General features: G+C 39.5%; 1 protein-coding gene across 6 annotated transcripts in view; it reads left to right on the top strand.

Annotated features, from left to right (window-relative positions):
- Positions 1-3,669: 3,669 nt before the first annotated feature.
- Positions 3,670-19,970, top strand: part of LOC121599251 (reversion-inducing cysteine-rich protein with Kazal motifs) — a 49,832-nt gene continuing 33,531 nt past the window's right edge. Inside the window, exons 1-2 of one of the 6 annotated variants that reach the window (XM_041926930.1) lie at positions 3,670-3,868; positions 6,450-7,328. In XM_041926930.1, coding sequence (XP_041782864.1) covers positions 7,127-7,328 — 202 coding nt within the window. In that variant the 5' untranslated portion in view covers positions 3,670-3,868; positions 6,450-7,126. The other 5 variants (XM_041926924.1, XM_041926925.1, XM_041926926.1 and 2 more) reach the window with 5 other exon arrangements.

Here is a 19,970-nt window from a genome sequence, read left to right as displayed (position 1 = left end):
GCAAGGATTGACTATCCGGTTCAGTGGTACTAAGTATCGAAAGCCTGTATAGGCCGGAACGACCCGTTACTCCTAAAAGAAGGTTATTTATTTCAGTTACTTTTTCGTATGAATGTTTTCGCTGCGTTTTAATGCATCCGCATCCAGTTCTTTGGACCACTTATTGGAAAACTTTACCTACACGTCGTAGAAGACAATCTTTAGATATGCCTAAACCAAAAATTAGGCCCATTTATAGAAAAATCTCGAAAGATTACAGAAAAACGTCTAATTATTAAATTTGGACTGTAATTTGTATCATTCTTCTCCATACCTATCAAAACACTAAAAACGTAGTCGTCGTTGCGTTTTCCATAACCAAAGCGGTTGTATTGTATTGCATTGTATGGATGTAAACTAAGCAAAAAAAATCCAAGCTACCGCTGGAAAGTAACGCTGATCAGCCTTGCCTAGAATTTTATAGTAGTGACTAGTTAATTTGGCCCGATTACAGGATTATGTTATACAAGATAATTTCTGGGATGTATAATAAATTGCTTGCATTGGATTTCTTTAAAAACAACGCAAATTCCAAGTGATGCATTAAGAGAAAATTATTTATAATTCATACCGATTCTTGAACTAATCCCGAACCCATGTTGAACCTCAAATTTTATAGAACTTATTCTTGTGCTGAAACTGATTCCATTATCGAATAGGTGTTATAATTAGTCATGAACCTGATCCTGGAACTTATCCCAACCCCTTACGGTTTTCACAAAAGTAATAATAACAGAAATGAGTTTCCTGTGAGTAATTTACTCAAAAAGGCCAAAATTCGCAATTCCAAATTAATGATGAATCGACTTCGAATCAAACACACTCTTCCTGGCTTGGGTAGACTACAGTTTTTATACAGTATTTTAGTCAATATTTTCATCACTTAAATTTATACATTTTTTTACTAATTATGTAAGAAATCAATATTTTGGATGTATGTAACTAAGTTCTATTTATATTATACACAGTTTTTGAGATATCTATGTTTACCAACACAATAGTAACACAATACGACGACTATAGGAACTATACCACCATTACAGGTACAACGAAGTCGCCATACAAACAAACTTTTTTTCGTAAATTTGTTGTGTTTGATGGTAAAAATGGTTGTGATTGCGACGATAAAACATATTCCAATTGCTATATGGCTAAATATTCGCCCTATATGGACCGTCGCCCTAAGCAAGGATTGACTATCCGGCTAAGTGGTACTAAGTATCGAAAGCTTGTATAGGCTGTTGTTTCAGTTCAGTTTTTCGTATGAAAGTTTTCGCCACGTTGTCATTCATCCGCATTAACAGTGGTGGCCAGCTAAAGTTAGAATCCTATCTTCTGACTTTGAGGCTTACTGAACAGTTCTCTGGACCACTCATTGCAAAACTTTACTTGAACGTCGTAGAAGACCACGGAAAAACGTTCAATTGTTTAATTCTGACTGTAATTTGCAAGGTCCTTGAAAGAGAACAGGTCGAAGCGCTTAGAGTAAATTGACAGAAAGCCATGGGAAAATTTTGACAGTTAAAGTGAACATTGTTTATGTTTAGCGATGGACGTTGCTATGGAGTGAATGAGAGTTTTGTTCAGCATTTCACATTCAATTCCTGTTATAATATTTGAATAATTAAAATCCAATTAGAATATTACATGACTGATACAATCCAAGGATCTCATTTATCATTCGTAGCCAGCTTATAAGTAAATGACGGTATGCATATTGTACCAGTGTGTGTCGATTGGATGTTTCATTTAACTCTCAGTGTTCAATTGAAAGTAAAAAGGACTTCTTTAATTCAGTTGAACATGTTAAACATTTCGTTTTTCCAGCAGGACCGTTGCAAACGGTAGTGGTTTGTGGTCACGGAATGGCAAACAATGAAAAAGGTTATCAATGTTTCTGAATACAGAGTAGACTGCAATTACTTCTCCTTTATTGTCCAGAAGTGATTGACCGCAAGAAATTTAACCAATATAACCTTCCTAATAATAAATTCGTCCACTTTTGCGCGTTAACTATTAGCCGTTTGTTTGTAAACACTTTTTCATGAAACTGTCAAATGCGAGCTGAAAATGGCAACCTAGCAACGGGCTTTGCATCGACCTGTTCTCCTTAATAGATCTTGGTAATTTGTATCATTCTTCTCCTTAGTTTTCAAAACACTAAAAATTAAGTCGGCGTTGCGTTTTATATAGTCTATGTGGTTGCCATTGTATGGATGTAAACTAAGCAAAAAAACATCCAAGCTACCGCTAAAAAGTAACGCTGATCAGCCTTTACTAGAATTTTATAATAGAGAAGATTTCAAAACTGTGCACATATTCACTCACAAAACATTTTAAAATTAAGTTGCAATTAGTTATTATCAGTTTTGCTGTACAAACAAGACCAAAAATGTTCATGAAACAAATAAACATGAAACAAATCGATTTGTTTCTCTTGCAACAAAAATGTTCCGGCAATATTTTCATAGATCCGGGCCTAAATAATAATCACTTTACATTGTCGGTCCCTTGAAGATTCTCTTTAGGAAGATTTCACTGGCGTTCTATATCTATAAATACTTGGAATCAATGTAAGTAGTATTTCTGTCACAACATATTCAATATTTACCAACATACAACAGTAAAATATGTTGCATATTCCATCACAAATGGGTTAGCATTTAAATTTTTTTTCTCTCTTTCTTTATCTAAATTTAAAATGCTACATTTTTTTTGTTCCCGACTGTAGACGGCTGTCGCATGCGGGGATGTTTTGTCGCTTAGCAACGGGGTGTCACGCGAGAGCAAACCCGCGAGCGAACTCAACGGACAAGGAAGGAGAGTATTTTTGGCCGATGAGATTAGAAAGCATCTAAACAGAGAGAAATGACGCTAGACGATAAAACAAAACTTGAAACGAAACGAAAGAAACATATGGCTAGGTTATTTAAATTTGTTTTAAGAGTGTTTAATTGTTTTATATAAAGAATTAATTTTAAAAGAGTAACGTAAAAAGTTCTATTATTTTAAATTTCGGTAACGATACGTTTAATATGTTTAAACGTTATTTTTGGAGTATATTTTTAATAAACACTAATGAACAAGTATTTTATTGATTCTTATTTTGTGTTTGAGGATTAGTTTGGTAATATAATTTGTAATAACATTTTCATGCTTCTTTCAGTTGTTTTATTTCTTATTTCTATTGTAAATTAAAAATTCAATATAATTATAATGAATAAAAAATCCAATTGAAGCTGTAAAACCGTTAAATAAACATAAAATCAAAGTTGATTTCCACTGACAAGTCTTAATGTCAGTCAACAATGAATCAATATTAGGTCATCGGAAACGATCGACATAAGCGCGATAAGCACGTCAATCCCTATCAGCTATAGCACAGCACAGCACATTCATTCAAAAAGCAAAAACAATCACGAATAAAACCTAAAACTTTGAAATATTTAACAGATTCAAAATGCGCATCTGATTGCGCGCGGGATGCTGTAAGATGCATTTTCTCTCTGAATTTCTCCCATCACGCACACACGCGCTCCATGGTCGTCTCTCTCTCGCGTGCGTTCTCCCGTTCTCTTATGTTGCCCAGACCAACGTTCAGCCCCGTTTTGGAGGATCGAACTGATCGTGGCACCTCAGCAGGCCGTTAGTTTTGTTTGCGCCGCGGCGTTCGCTTGTAGCAACGGCAGGACGATCAGTGCGTTACGTCGGGAAGTGGTGCGCGTGCCGCTTCAATCGTCAAATAAAATATAACAAAAAGAAACAAAAACCCGTGTGTCAACCGAAAATGTGAATCATCATTGTTCGTGAAACGAAGTGTGCATAGAAGGTCAGCAAACAGTAGTGCGAAACACACAAAAAGGAAACATCAAAAGTGACCGAACAATGTAAAATTTGAATACGTCATCCCGCTACCACTCTTCGGTTGACCACAACTGCAGAATGAAGATCGAATTTGCATTCGGTTTTGAAATTTTACGCACGTACCCTCTGAAATTGCACCATGAAGAGTTACGGAACGTCATTCCATTCATTTAAAATATGATCATCTAATACTCGAGTGGCAAGACAAGTTTCGTTTCTCTTTGATGTGTGCTTAAGTTTATTGTCAGTTTCAGAAGAGAATACAAAAACAAAACTACAATACAATGATCGTCCGATCACCATTTGTGGTTTTGCGAAACGATAACGATTATTTCATATATTTTATTACCCTCACTGTCGGGATAAAAAAGTGAGGAGTGGCGCCTCGATCGAACGTATCGTACCTAAGTGTTTGTCAAATAAACCAAGTTGCCGCCAACGATCCGGGTGTGTGTATGAGACAGTTGGGGAAAAAAACACAACCCATACCCTCATCGCATGCCGAGGCACACAGGCCACAGTAATAACAATTTAAACGTACAATCATGGCAAATGGGCGCGGTGGTGCCCGGGTGCACTTGTGGCGGTACGGAAGGATGCAGTAACACTCTTGATTAATTAATCAATTGAACGAACGGCGACCGTAGTCTGCAGGTTCGCGGAGTAGGAGCAACACTCATTCGCAGTGACGGTTGGTTAGTTGAAGTGTCTGCGTGAACGGTGAATGGATTTGTCCTGTGACCGTGGCGTTGAAGATACTGGGAAGACTGGGGACATTTCAAAACAAACAATACTCAATGCAAAACTCAAAAAGTACAAACAAACAAGTGTGCGTCCAGTGTGGAATTCGTATGTGATCCATTTTTCACAGTGACAGTTTGTCAAACTTTCAGGTTTGCGCCATGCTAATGGACACTTCGTTTCCGGTGAGCCAGCAGCTTACCGCTTGTGCTCTTGTGTGGTGGTGTGTGCTGTAGTCTGTTTTCGCATTCGCTCTGAAAGTGTGTCATTCAATCTTAGCTGCTCGAGTTTTGCATTTTGACTTCGTTGTTGTTTTACTTAGGAGTAAAGGTTAGTCCCTTTACTTATGAAAGCAAGCGACTGGAAGCGTTACGATAAGGCAGTTGTCCTTCCACCTTCATATTGCTCACTGATGTTTAGGTTTGCAAGCAAGTACTAGCCGTTTATGCAGTGTTTTTAAACAAAAAAAAGTGTCTGAACATTTACTTTGGTAATTTAATTAACAAAACGCAGGAAAAAGTGTTGAGCTTCACGAAAATGTTTTGAAATAATAATATAGATTTTAGAACAAAGTAAAGGCATAAAGGGCAGATGAGGTTCTATTCCGATTTGGAAAAAGTTGCGTCAAAACGAATGAAAAGAGAGTATACATAAAGATTATCTAATTTTCGAACAATAAGAAAAGATAAACAATATTTCTGTTCTGTTCTAGTTGGCGTAACGTTCTACACCGTCCTACACATGCCGGCCTATACAGGCTTTCGAAACTTTATTCATTACTACGCAGCCGGGTAGTTAATCTATCCGCTTGAAAAGGCTTGGACCCATGACGGGCATGTTATTGAGTCGTTCGAATTGACGACTTTACCACGGCACCACCCCTCAAGTTGGGTTAGCTAAGTTTAAATTTGTTTTGAAGGAAGTAGTAGTAGATCTTATAAAAATTCAAATTTCCTTCATTAATGTATTCGTTTCAATTCTCAAGGGGGAAAACTGGATTCTGTAATTTTATTATTATGAATAATAATATTTTGGAAAAAAATTAGGAGTCTTTTTACTTACGTGGCTATGTTTATACATGTGGCTATATGTTTTGTTTATCATGAGATCCCTTAAAAATACCTCTATGGCATACAGAATTATTTTTTTCCTTTGTAGTGATAAGGAAAATGGACCCGATTTTAACGTGCCGACCTTTCTAAAAGTGACCTTAGACCAGTTTTAGAAAAGCAACTATGAGAAATCAGATCTGAACTGAACCATAGATTATTCCGATCAGTTATATACATGGTCTGTCCTTGATTCCAACGGATAGAGTGTCTTTCACTGTGTTTCAGATCACTTGTACTACGCAGCTGCAAATTAATTTAATTTATAATCCGAAGTTTACAAAATGAACTCTATCGCTAATCAAACTAATAAACTAAATTAAAACAATTGGCTATAAACAACCTTTTATCTATAACTACATAGCAGATATTAAACAAATGGCCTGCCTTTAACATTTAAAATCGCAGCACCTTAAAATTTGGAAAAACATATAATTTAAATGAATAAAAAACTACAAAATATACGTTATTAATTACCAATAACCATAGAAACTTATTAAAACACCTGAACTATTCTTCATCAACAGCATCGTAACGCACAAAAACCCCCTTCGCCGTTTCGCTCCCGAGCTGCTCATTAATCCACAATCACTATTATGCTGCAAAATATGTCCCAAATCCGATAACGGTGTCCTACTGCTCGGATTTGGAAAGGGCACACGAACCACTTCATTGCCGATATTCCTACCCTTGCAGTAATTATAAACGCATGCCACGCAAACTCCCTCAAAGTGCAGATCGCAAGAGTGGTGCGTGAATAAATGAGCGATATTTAAAATGTGTTACAAAAAAAACGGGACTGCATTCTCAGAGTGCGAAATAAACGTGAAGAAGACAGCACCGTAGTGTGGTGATGAAAGAGAGCAAACCAAAGTGTCGTGAAAGTATTGTACCGCACATCGAGGGGCAGTGCAATGTGCAGCGTACTAGAAAGGCGTCCCTTCGTATGGTGATGCTGCCAGAGGGAAAGGGTTTCAACCTGTACAAAGTCTTTATAGACCGTGACGTCGGCTGTGGTTCTGTGAGCTGAAAGCTGATCATTTTACGTGAAACAAATATTCAAATATGCAATCCGTGCGGTGAAACGTTCAATCGAGTGTGAGTGTGTGTTTCTGTGTGATCGTTTGTGTGTGTGTATGTGTCTTGATTCGTTAAATCATCGATAAAAGTTGTATCAAAACCACGAGCAGCTCGCATTGGCTCGACATCCTTTCCGCTCCTTTTTTTTGGTTTCGTTCGTTTGGGCGCGCATTCGTTGGACATCCTGTGTTTTGCATCAAAATTGCCCGCCAGCGGCAGGGTGTTGTGTGACGTGCGCACCGTGGTGACCTCATACCCTTCCCACTGTACGTATTCCCCTCCCCGGAGACGCGATGGCGCGATCGATGTTAATATGCTGGCGTTATCGGTTGGCCATTGTTTGTGGATTATTGCTGTTCCGGTGCGAGCAGCTGCAGGCTTATGCTAATCAACATCCACCACTATCATCGCCGGCGACACAGCAAGGTGAAGCTGGTGGCAGTTCGATCGGGGTTGCCGGAAACGGTGCCGACACGAGTGGATTTGAAGCGAGCGGTAAGGACTACTTTTTTATTTTATTTTGTTTTTTTTGTTTGCCTTTGATGCCGTTTTTTGTTTGTGCATTCGGTTTTAAACTATGTCAGCACATTTCGCTTGTGGGGATGATAGTTTCAAAGTAAATCCGTTACTTTATAAGGTGCAAATTTGATGGGTTTCGCGACGAAATGAAGGTTGTAATGCATGGTCGGTTGATCTATACCAACGGTCGGCAAAATTTGCGACCAAAAGAGCCAAATTTGACAAAAATTTTCGTAGACTGAAAGTTCTATGAACAGAGCCACCATCTCGATATCAAAGATCGTATGCGGCTCGCGATCCGTACTTTGCCGATCGTAGATTTACACCAAACATTCACAATAAAGTTTGTTTGAAACAATAGTCTTGAACAGCTGTATGGTGTGCAAAAATGTTTCCACAGATTAACAACATTTTATTAACCCAGCGGCAAATTAAAGTAAAGCCGGCTGCAACTACGTTGAATGTAATTCGATGTCTATCTAGATTGCTCTTCTAGATAGAATATTCATTACCTAGGATTGATAATTGATTCAATAAGAATCACCTCTAAAGTCAGCTCGTTGAAAAAGCCCCCTTCCTCAAAGTTCGATTGAATATTTAGGTATTAATGCAAATAAAGAGAAGAAACCTTAAAATACGTTTTTTTTATAGTTACAATCGCGTGTAGTGTAGAATCTTAGGTGTACTTATACTGCTACTTGGATAAATAGTGATGCAAAATATTGTGTTTAAAAGCTATTACATTGTTCGCAATACGGAGTGATACTATTCCAAGTAGTTATTTCTATGTAATTTGACAACTTTCTTCTAAAATTATGATAACACTGCAAAACCGAGCTTGAGGATTAAAATTTGGAAAGAGTTTTTTTTACAATTTAATAAAATTGTTATAACTCTTTTCCGGTAAAAAGAAACAAAAAATCAAACAGTAATGCAGGATATTGTATACACACTTATCGTAATCAACAATTGAGAAACGCAATTGTTCATTCGGCGTGGAAAATACAACCTGGTTTATAAATATGAAAAATACAATTTTGGTAATCGTATCATAAATTACAAATTATATTATTTACTACAGTAGAACGTCAATTAAGCCGGTACAGTCTTAGTACAGTCGTCAACTCGTACGACTTAACAACTTGCCCGTCATTGGTTCAATCCTCCAAAAAAGCTGTAAAAGCATAACAAACCTGTTGGGGACAAAAAGGCAGCAAAACTGTTAATGGAAACAGTTACGGAAATTATGCCGTTAAACTTTCACAATGGGGCTCGTAAAGTCAGAAATCATTGTCGTTTGTGCGGCAACTTCCTTTCGTTTTGTTTGATAATGACCTACAATTAATCCCACGCGCATATATGCAAATTGATTGACATAAAATGTATTGCACGCTGTTTACGACCCAGTCTACACACCACATATTGGTGATGTGTCAATACCATATTATTCAAATTTATATCAACATTATGCGCAATAACACCGTTGCTCAAATCTCAACGATGCTGAAGCGAAAGCCTACTTTTTGTGGAATTATATCTTGTAGATGGGAGTCGCCTTATCGGTCTTGGCTATTATAAACTTCTCAAATCAAAGCAAGCGTGTTTCGAAGATGATGAGCTTAAGCCAAACATTTAATCATTTTTTATTAATTAACTTGATCTCTAAACATACGAACCAGTATTTCAACGCCTTTTAGGTGGATTCGGATTTGAGCATCACAAGTTTGGCCCACCGGATCTGACCCAAACTGCGTTGCGTTGCGTGGGGCAGCAAACCGAGCTGACCTCTCATCAAATTTGCATAACATGGCGATTAGCGAAGAATGCCGTGCATTTGCCTTGCCGTGCGTTGTTTCGCTGGAGTGATCGAACGTTGTTTATTTTTATTTTCCTGTGCAATATTTTATTTCTTATGGTGTCCAGTTTTTGTTTGGCGAAACCTTCAAATCACATTGACTCGTGCAGGGAGATGGCGTGTTGTTTTGTTTTGTTTTTTTTTTGCCTCGCTTGTTTTTGGCCGCGCAACGTTTGATGTCTACCGACGATGACGCTTGGCTTTAAGCACAGTGCCATGTCAAAAATGTAGTTTTAGTTTAAAAAAAAAATAATTTATTTCTTTTATTTTTTACTTCATTTTCGTTTGTTTAAGTTATTAGCAATGTAAGACTATGCGGCTGCTTTGAATTAAGCTTCATACAAAAGTTAACGTTAATTATACTTAGATGAAAGCCTCTAATTAGATGATTATTTGCAACTTTGTGGTGTCTGTTGATTTGCTGCTCTTGCAACAACTATACAGTGATGACAACATTAAACAAACCTCATTCACAAAACGTTTCTTTGATGCTGGCAGCAACTTAATAAACTGTAATAAACAAAACCCAGAACAGCAAAATAGGACACCGCAAATTAGATAACGACGGGTGACTGTCAATACGATCGATTCTGGAATTCATTATATGACATTTTATTAGCCTTCCCTAGGGGAGGTATGCATGATGGTGTGTTAATTAGTGTCGGACTAGACGCTGGCACTAATAAGTCACTGAAAGCCAACCCCACAAGTGGGTTGGCAGGCCTTGACCGGCATCGGTTGTTGAGCCAAACAAGAAGAAGAAGAAGAAGACGCTGGCAGCCTAATTAATGTGTTTCCACTTTTATCTCTAGGAAAAATGGCATAATCGATCTCATACTATAATTAGATCTCCTACATATCAAGCCTTTTGAATTTGTTCACCTTTCACCATTTATATTGTAAATCCTGCTTTAAAAAAAATATTCTATTTATGTATAATGAGTTTAGAATGTGTCTCTACAGTTTATTATACTAAACTACTACATAACTGAAGCTAGCTGCTTCTTTTATACCCGTCGTATATGCTATGGTCTACTTTGTTTTTCCAACATCCCCTCTTAGACCTATCGCAAATCGATGTTTCGTAAAAACTGCTGAAGAAAGCCCTTTCGTAAACATATCCGCAAGTTGATTTTCGCTTGGAATATACTTCAGTTGGATTCTTCCGTTCTGGATACATTCTCGTATGAAGTTGTATCTGATGTCTAAATGTTTCATCCGTTTTTGTTCGCGAGGCTCTTCGGCAATATACATACACGACTGGTTGTCTTCGTATATAATTAACGGACTATTCAAATGCACGCCAAATTCGGTAAGCAGATTTTCTAACCACATTGCTTCGCAGGATGATTGGCTTAACGCAACATATTCCGCTTCTGTTGATGACAATGCTATGGTTCCTTGCTTTCTTGTGGTCCATAGAACAGTGTTTCCAAAAATTTGAAATATGTAGCCACTTGTGGAATGACGACTTTCCATGTCGCTACCCCAATCTGCACCAGCAAATCCTTAGTACACGTTTTAGATGTGTCCAGTGTTCATCTGTTGCACCACTCTGAAAACGACTAAGATAATTAACTGCAATACTAATGTCTGGACGAGACGTAATCATCAAATAGGTTAAACATCCTACAAGTCCACGGTACGGATGCTGTGTTGTTCCCTCCATGTTATGGTTGCGTGTTAACTTCAAATTGGTTTCTAGGGGTACTAACGATGGTTTGCAATCTTCCATACCAAATCTTTTTAACAAGTCCTTCACGTACTTTGATTGATTAATTTTTAACGTACTTCGAGCCATGTCGTAACCAATTTTCATTCCAAGGAAGTTGCTTATTTCTTGCATATCGTTCATTTCGAATTTCCTTTTTAATTGTTCCTTTACCAGTTGAATTTCCTCCAAAGAGTTTGATGCCAAAACTATATCATCGACGTATAGGATTAGATACATCTCAACTTTCGCAGATTTCCGAGTGTACAAACAACTGTCATATGCTGACCGTACAAATTCCAGTGTCAACATATAATTGTGGAACATTTCATTCCAGCTCCGCGGCGCCTGTTTTAAACCATACAAGGATTTGTTCAGTTTATATACCTTCTTCCCCCTCTCAAATCCTGGTGGTTGTAGCATGTACACTGTTTCTGAAAGATTTCCGTTAAGAAAGGCGGTCCGCACATTCATCTAATGAAGATAGAACTTCTTCTGCACTGCTACTGCCAGTAGGGTCCTCACTGTTGTTATTCGGACTACTGGAGCATACGTTTCTTGATAGTCATATCCTTGACGTTGAGAACATCCTTTAGCAACGAGCCGCGCCTTGTATCTGTTCACAGTACCATTCTCCGAGTATTTGATTTTGAATACCCATTTACAAGGAACTGCTCTCGCGCCAATAGGAAGTTCTACTAGATTCCATGTTTCATTTTTCTCGAGCGCTTGCATCTCCTCATTGATCGCTTGTTTCCATTCAGGCCAATCGTCACGCTTCCGAAGTGCATCAATCGTATCGGGTAAATCTTCCACGTAATTTTCCGCGTTCAGTGCAAATGCGACATTAGCTTCATAAACACTAAAGCGCACAGGTGGTTTTCGAAGCCTTTCACTACGACGAACTGCTACTTCGTTATATTCTGTGTTTTCAATAACATCAGGCGTATCGTTCGAGTTTTCATGACATGTTTCTTTCATATTTCCAACAATGTCGACCGATCTGTTCGTAGTTCCAATATTTGTATTTTTCAAGTTTTCAATGCCCTCAGTCGATGTGTTCAAATAATCGCCAAAATCTTCCAGATGTCGAACAGTAAATTCAATATTACGATTTGTTTCACTAACCTGTTCTGGTAGCATCCGTTCTTGGTCAAAAGTGGATTCTTCCAAACAACGATTCGACATTAATTCTTCGATTACAACATCTCGAGCAACGATAATCTTCCGATGTACAGGATCCCACACACGATAGCCATTGATTCCGTAGCCAACAAGAAATCCTACTTGACTCTTGACATCAAGCTTCGTTCGCTTCTCTTTCGGTATGTGACAAAATACCTTGCTTCCGAATATTCTGAAACGAGACACATTTGGCTTGTGCCCGAACCACAATTCGTATGGAGTTTTGCTCATACTTAAAGATGAGGACGGACTTCGATTGATCAGATGTACTGCCGTCAAAACCGCTTCATTCCACATCGATCGTTTGAATTTCGAATCGTCCAAAATAGCTCGTGCACGTTCCATAATCGTCCTGTTCATACGTTCAGCAACTCCATTTTGCTGCGGTGTATATGGAACGGTTGGTTCCATTACAATGCCCTTTTCCTCACAAAAATGAGTAAAATTTGAGTTGATATATTCACGGCCATTATCGCATCTCACTCGGGATATTCGACGATCAAAGTGAGCTGTTGCCATCGTTGTGTACTTAACAAAAGCGTCGAAAACTTCCGCCTTTGATTTCAGCACGTACACTGCTGTAAAATGTGTGTAATCATCAATAAAGGTAACGAACATCTTCTTACCATCCCAGGAAGCTGGTGTGAACGGTCCACAAACATCGGAATGGATTAATTCCAATGGTCGCGATGATCGAGGTCGAGGAACTGTTTCAAATGGTAGCCTTGTTTGTTTTCCCATCATACACGATTCACAGACTCCTGCGTGCGGTTTCACATTTCCACAGTTGTCGATTCCTTCAACCATTTCAGCTTGGATGAGCTTCACTAGACCCGTATTTCCAATATGACCATACCGACGATGCCATATTGTCAGCAAATCTTGAGGATCAGTAACCATGGCAGATTCGATATTTGGTATTGAAATATCCAATTCATATAATCGACCTTTTCGACTTGCAGTGCACAAAACCTTAGATCCACGCATGATTTTTGCACCATTTTCGCTGAATTTTACTTCCATTCCTCGTTCAACGACTCGTTTCACGGAGAACAAATTAGCAAAAAGTCCAGGTACATACAATACATCGTGTACTGTATATGGCAACTGCTTGTCTTGAGTTTTCACAAATATCTTCAAATCTCCAATTACATCACTGGTTAGTGATACTCCCGACTTGGCCACATTTATAACAATCGGTGAATTCAGTTTTCGAATATTCTGCAGATACTTTTTGTTGTTTACCATATGTTCCGATGCACCACTATCGAGTATCCATTGGAAATTTTCATCTAAATTCACATCACCAGTTATAAACGCCGTGTCGTCTTGGTTTTCCGCATAATGTGCCGTACTTTTCTTCTTCTGATTTTCCGCCTTTACGTGTCTTTCATTTCCTTTGTTTTCCGGACAATTTATACGCTTATGACCAGGTTTTCCGCAAGCATGACATTTGAAAACAAATCTTCCAGTATTTCCAGGTTTTCCAACTCTTCCAGAAAAGGCTGTGCTGGTTTCGACTGTTTCCACGTTGAATTGTCGTTTAACGGCTTCATTCAGCAAACGTGCTTTGACAAATTCCATCGAGCACTGTTCAACCGGCAACGTTTCCAATACCGTAATCAGATGTTCAAATGATTTCGGCATCGATTGTAGCAAAAAGAATACTAATACCGACTTATCCAACTTGATGTTAGCCGATTCAAGTTCCCTGACGAGCTTTTCAAATGATAAAATATGTTCTTGCAATGTTCGCTTTTCATCGAACTTCATCGTAGATAGCTGTTTCAACAAGTAAAACACTCCGGAAACTCCTTTCTTCTCAAAATTTTCCTTTAACGTCAACCAAATTGCTCTTGGAGATGTTTTTCCTCGAACATATTTCAGTTGATTTTCGGCTATTTTATGAATTAAAACCGATTTACACTTCGCATCTTGTTGCTTCCGTTTTAGCCGTTTTTCTTCATTTAGCGCTTCAATAACTGTCGTCGGATTCACTTGAAAAAAATCTTCTTCTTCCAGAGTCTTTTCGATACAATGGAGTAACCCCAATTCTTCCAGGTATAATTCCATACGAAAACTCCAATTCGAAAAATTCGTTCCATCAAAAAGATACACGCGTTGCATTCGTTCTTCCTCCATGTTGATTTTTCCAGAGTACTTCGATAATATCGACCGGAATGAACACGACCACGAACAATAAAATTATCTTCAATGAATCCCTTTTATATCCGCGACACACTGGTTAGAGACGTGGAGAGCCCATAACCTAATGAGTTTAGAATGTGTCTCTACAGTTTATTATACTAAACTACTACATAACTGAAGCTAGCTGCTTCTTTTATACCCGTCGTATATGCTATGGTCTACTTTGTTTTTCCAACAATTTATTTACATAACTGCTGTGTGAATTGAATTCTTAACAACATACCTATCAACTAAACTTATTAAATATTTGCTCGGAGGATGGATCGGAAGGATGTTAAGGAGAGGTGATGGTCAAACAGGTGTGCGCAGGAATTAAACAATCTCACAGCACGTAGTAAAGGGTCATTTAAACCAACTGAAGTGCGTCGATTTGGAACAAATAAAGGGGCACGAGGGTTAAGGAACGAATCGGAACATAGAAATGCAGGGATGAAAGAATGATATGTGAATCCACAGCATTAGATATGAGCGAGGCAACAAACATTATTTGGGAAATGAGACGGGGTTTCTCCAATGAGTCCAGACCCAACAGCTGGCATCTTTGCTCATAGTCCGGTAGGGTATCTGACGTGAAGCCGGGCATTTTGCTGACAATTTACCGAGTAAATGATCTCTGCACTCTTTCTATGCGGTCAATCGATGTAAATGAGGTGGGACACCAAACAACAACACAGTATTCCAAAATCGGTCTTACTAACGAACAATATAACGCTTTTAAACACAGAGGGTCGGTTATGCGGATTGAAAAACGTTTTATCATACCGATTGTTTTACGAGCCTTATTAACGGTAACGTCAATGTGATCGAGGAATGATAACCTGCTATCGAAAGTTACACCAAGATCTTTTACCGAGAGTACACGATTTATTGCTATACCCTCGAAGTTATAAGCAGTCGTAACGGGACAACGTGAACGACTGAAGGACATGACATGACATTTTTCGGGGCATAGAACTAGCTGGTTCGATGAGCACCATGATGCAAATCGGTTGAGGGTGTTTTGGAGCGATACGCAGTCACCAACAGACGATATAGATTTAAAAATCTTTAGGTCATCTGCATAACAAAGAAAACAATCGTGTGGAATGATTTAAAGTGATATCGCTGTATGCTTGATTATTGCACAAGATTCCTTGAAGATTTTAAACATTTAAATTAAATACAATCATCATGCACCCAATTTACCCAAACACAAATACGACTACCAGCTCATAACCTACCCATCCCAATCGGCTTCTCTATGATAATTTCCTACCCATATCTCGTTTGAAGATATAAATTGAAAACTTATGTCACTTTGTAACAGGGGATTGTGCGCGACACACCACAGATTAATAGCTGAAAATGGGTAAAATCTATCACGCGATTGTTAGAAACAACACCCTTCCCCTTCCACTCCTACGAAAGCTCGTTTCGAAACGAGCTTTGGAGGTTATATGTGGAGCACCAGTTTGTGAACCCATTTCCGGCGATACGCAGCGAACGCGCGAATGTGTTGAGCTTACTTCTGTTCACGTATTAACAAACACACACGGCGTGCTGTGCGAACATGCGATCGAAGATGATCACCGTTCAGGGTAGTAAAAGGGTGATCGTAAATTCGTAGTGACATCTTTAATGGGTCGATCGTTTTGGGATGGGGAAGGGGAATGATTTGCTTCTTGCCGCTTCTTTGCATCGCGACGGAGATACAGTTTATTATGATTATGCTAAATCATGAACATAAAGAATATCGCTAGGCTATTATCTTTCTCAGCGCGATAATTTTAAATGCTTCGTTTAAATATTCAAATGTTTGTGTAAAGGAAGCGGAGGAATGAAACTACTTCTTTGACTGTTTTTACGATCATCAAGTGATATTTTGGACTAGGTCATCTCACAGCCCAGTATAAACTTGTCTTAACTGTAGTTTTAATAGCTTAAAAAGTACTCAACAACCTACCAAGAGACATGAGCGTGATTGAAAGCACAACTTTAGCGCACAAACATGCACTCAGCGTGGGGCGTCTGTCGATTAAGCGAACAAACCAACCATCAATTGCAGGCTCCGGGGCAAGAAGGCTTACAGTTCGCCAATGCCAAACAGGTTACATTAAGTTATCATTTATCTTAAACACCGGTCGATACAGTGGTACCGATTCACGCACATCTCGCGTTATGCAAATACTAAGATGACAGTCGATCGACAGACGACGCGGATCGAACGGCAAGGAAGCGCGCGATGCGTTATAATAAGAAACTTGCGGCGCTAATGTACTTATCAGCTCGTTGACAAATGAACGACTAGGACGTGCCGGAGGCAAACCAGACAGTCGGCGCGAACTGGCGACCGTGTCGGATCTACGGATGGATTGTGATTAGGCAGTCGCTGGCAGGCGCAGCGAACGTTTTTAATGTCGGAACCGGATCGATCGTGATGGATGTATGAGCTTAATTATCAGCTTAAAGGCTTAACTGGTCGGAATGCCATCGTTAGATAGCAGTTACAATTGTTGCTAGCCTAACTGTGCTCACCTTCACAGGGAATCTAACTGATGACGTTTAGTATTTCACGCGTTATGTCAAATCTGTTGCGCTAGCGCTGCATTGATATCCGCTGTAACACAATCGATTAGGGCACGTGCGATCGAACAATGAATTTGTCATGCATTTGCCATATGAATAAAGGAAGTGTGTTTTATCTTTAACTTAAGCACCGTGCAACAATCGAGTTCTAGTCAGTCACGCGATCAATTTACCAATTCCACCGGGACCTGTTGAGCAGTTTCGGTTAAGCACTGCACGGGCACACCCCAGCCGCGACACCCGTTTGCAGCATACTAATGGTCGCCATTAGAGCGTTTTTAGCATTTCTTTTGTCTTACTTTACGACCCATCGCAACGACCGGTTTCATCTTGCTCGAGCAATGCTCAAGCTAGATGGTTAAGAGAGTTTTACATTAATAAGCCATTCATATTCCTGCCGAACGATTCGCGCCGCCCAGGGGAATGCACAGCGGACCGTTTGCGCGTCGTAATGGTCGCCGGGCTGTTTTGCCGTCGTCGCTGCTGCACACGGATCAGGGAAAAGGTTATCGCGGCTAGGGCGCAGGCACAGGAAACGTCAACGTGACGATGGACAGTGCGAGCGAGCGCTGGACTTGGTTGGGGCTTGTAACGCGAGTATTTGCTTTGCAGAAAATTGCCAGTTTTACGACTTTAGATTTCCTCACAAGTTTTTGTTTGTGTGTTCTTCTACAAATCCAATTTAAAAGAATTGATAAGGATTTGGTGGAATAATTATTCAACTTCCCAATTATCTTCTTATTCATGTAACAGCTAACAGTTGTAGTACGTTGTACTGGGTTTCGTATTGCGTATCACGTCCAAGGCTAAGAAAAGTGTAAGAAGAAACGGACAGCTATTTGTATTTAGCGATAATACAACAAATACTACACACGTGCTGTTCTGAAAAGGCATGTTACACCTCCAATAGCACATCTAGAGCACTCTTCTATTCTCTTCCAAGATAATATAATTAATCTAATTTGAAACTAATGAAACAAATTCTAAGACTAAATGTAAACAGTCGAAATTTGTTCGTCATTAAAGTGAGCTTTTAAATTCCCTGTTTAATATCTCATTCCTTTTAATATCTTTTTTGACTTACGAATTAAGTGATAATTCCAAGCTCATATACTAAGCCACTCACCCATAAGATTCATGCATGATAATCTAGTGCACGGCAAATACTGGATCTAACATCTTTCTGAGCAAATTTCCAGCAAATCGTAACAACACCTGATGTATTTAAGACTTAATGACTTGTGGTAACTAGGATAGTTCTGTCCAGCGTTTGCGTTTGATTTTAGATTTAAAACAGAGTCAGGCATGTTATTAATTCGTGCCTGTTGACGACTGTACCATGAGAGTTTGAATCCTGAGTTATTAGACGTGTTTTTACCATGGAACCTGAGGTTTGTCAAATCACCAGGAACTCCACAAGTACGGAACTTGAACTCCTGACAAACATTTCCTTTTCGAAACCAGAGCAGATGGTTTCATCATATAACAGACAACAGTAACATAAAACCAACTCGTCTTAGAGGTTGATTTGTTCGTTATGAACCGTCAGGACACACGCTTTGAAATCAAACATTTCCTCCAGCTAAAGTATGTATCCAATGTGTTGTCGATTATTTGACCAGGAAACTCTCTACATATGGTCGCTTCCGATTGGTCATTTGACAAGATTTAAAGGCGCAATCATGAATGTTGTGTAAAATAAGATTAGACCAGATAGTTCGTTATGGACATCACTATCTAAAGGCATATTGATACCAAGACATGAAAGATTAAATCCTTAAAAACGCTCTTCACGTGCGTCATCAACCCTATTCAAGAGATGTGAACTTTAGATGTAGTACCGGGTAGAACCTTTTCCCAACACACAATAAGTGTCACAACAAACGATCGGAGGGAGTAAAACGCTTCCTACGACAACATCGAACGAAGCACCGTTTGCACCCGACAAACAATCAACATGAATGTCTACACGGACGGGGTCTTTTTTGCATATGCACAACATATTAAACCACAACATTTATTCCCGTCCCATGAGCTGCGCTGCGCTGCGTGCACTACTTCCCCGGTGGGTTGGATTAATTTATGCGTCTGCGGCACGGCATCGAACGAAACAAAAAAAGAAGAAAACCCGTTCTAGCTAAACTGCAACTCCAGCTGACAAGTGCTCCCGTCCAAGCGTCCAAACCGTCGACAGCCGGGAGACTCGAAATCTTGCCGACTGACCGAGGGCACCGGGCACCGATAAATCGACTGGCAGCTACAACCTATTTGTCAAACAGGAAAATCTGGCTTTCAACACGATCGCCAGCACAAAAAAGGCGCCCCGGCAGGACACGGCATGTGGCGCGGCCGCATTTGGGCGGTTGAAGTTGAACGCACCAAAAACAAGAGCAAAAGTCGCTTAAGAACACTGGTCGCCTTTTGCCTTTAAAAAACCGCTTCGGCTACTGGTATTCTGTAATATTTCATGCAATTTTATTGGATTTTTTATTACCTTTCTCTCCTTCCCTTTCTCGCACACACGCACATACTTTGCTCACCGTTCCCGTAAAGGAATTCGAATCGAACTCTATCAAATCGTTTAAATGCTGTCCCGTGCTGAACAAGTTTATTTCCGCCGCCGCACGCGTAAGTGGCCGCCCGTTTGTGTGGGATTTCATTTCAATCCGATTGCTTACCGCTCATTGCCGATCGAATGTCGGCTTGCGCACGGTGACCGTAGGCGTGTTGCGTATGGCGTGTTTTTTTTGTATTACTCCGTGTTTGGTATTTTAAAGCGTCTGCCGAGTTAAACTGTTGCCTCATAAAATGTAATTTACCCTTTCATCCGTGGGATCCCCTTTGGAAAGACTCGGTACAGACAGGCAGGGCACTGCAGTTCCATCCGGTGCAACACTTAGCTTCAGCGTCAGCCCTTGGTTTTAACCCGTTAATTGATTGAAGTGATATAAAACGGTATAGCAGCGGTCCGTTTCTTCCCGTTTTCGCTAGCCAAAGGCTTTTGCCAGCTGTCAGCAAGGAGTAAAGCTTCACCGTCCTGTTGATGCTTTAATTAAGCTGTCAAGCGTGGATGCGCGGCTCATGCAATGTAAAA

The sequence above is a fragment of the Anopheles merus genome, chromosome 3L (genome assembly GCF_017562075.2).
Source record: "Anopheles merus strain MAF chromosome 3L, AmerM5.1, whole genome shotgun sequence".
NCBI classification, from domain to species: domain Eukaryota; kingdom Metazoa; phylum Arthropoda; class Insecta; order Diptera; family Culicidae; genus Anopheles; species Anopheles merus.
The sequence above is the reverse complement of the archived record's forward strand: the minus strand, read 5'-3'. Positions and strand labels throughout refer to the sequence as shown.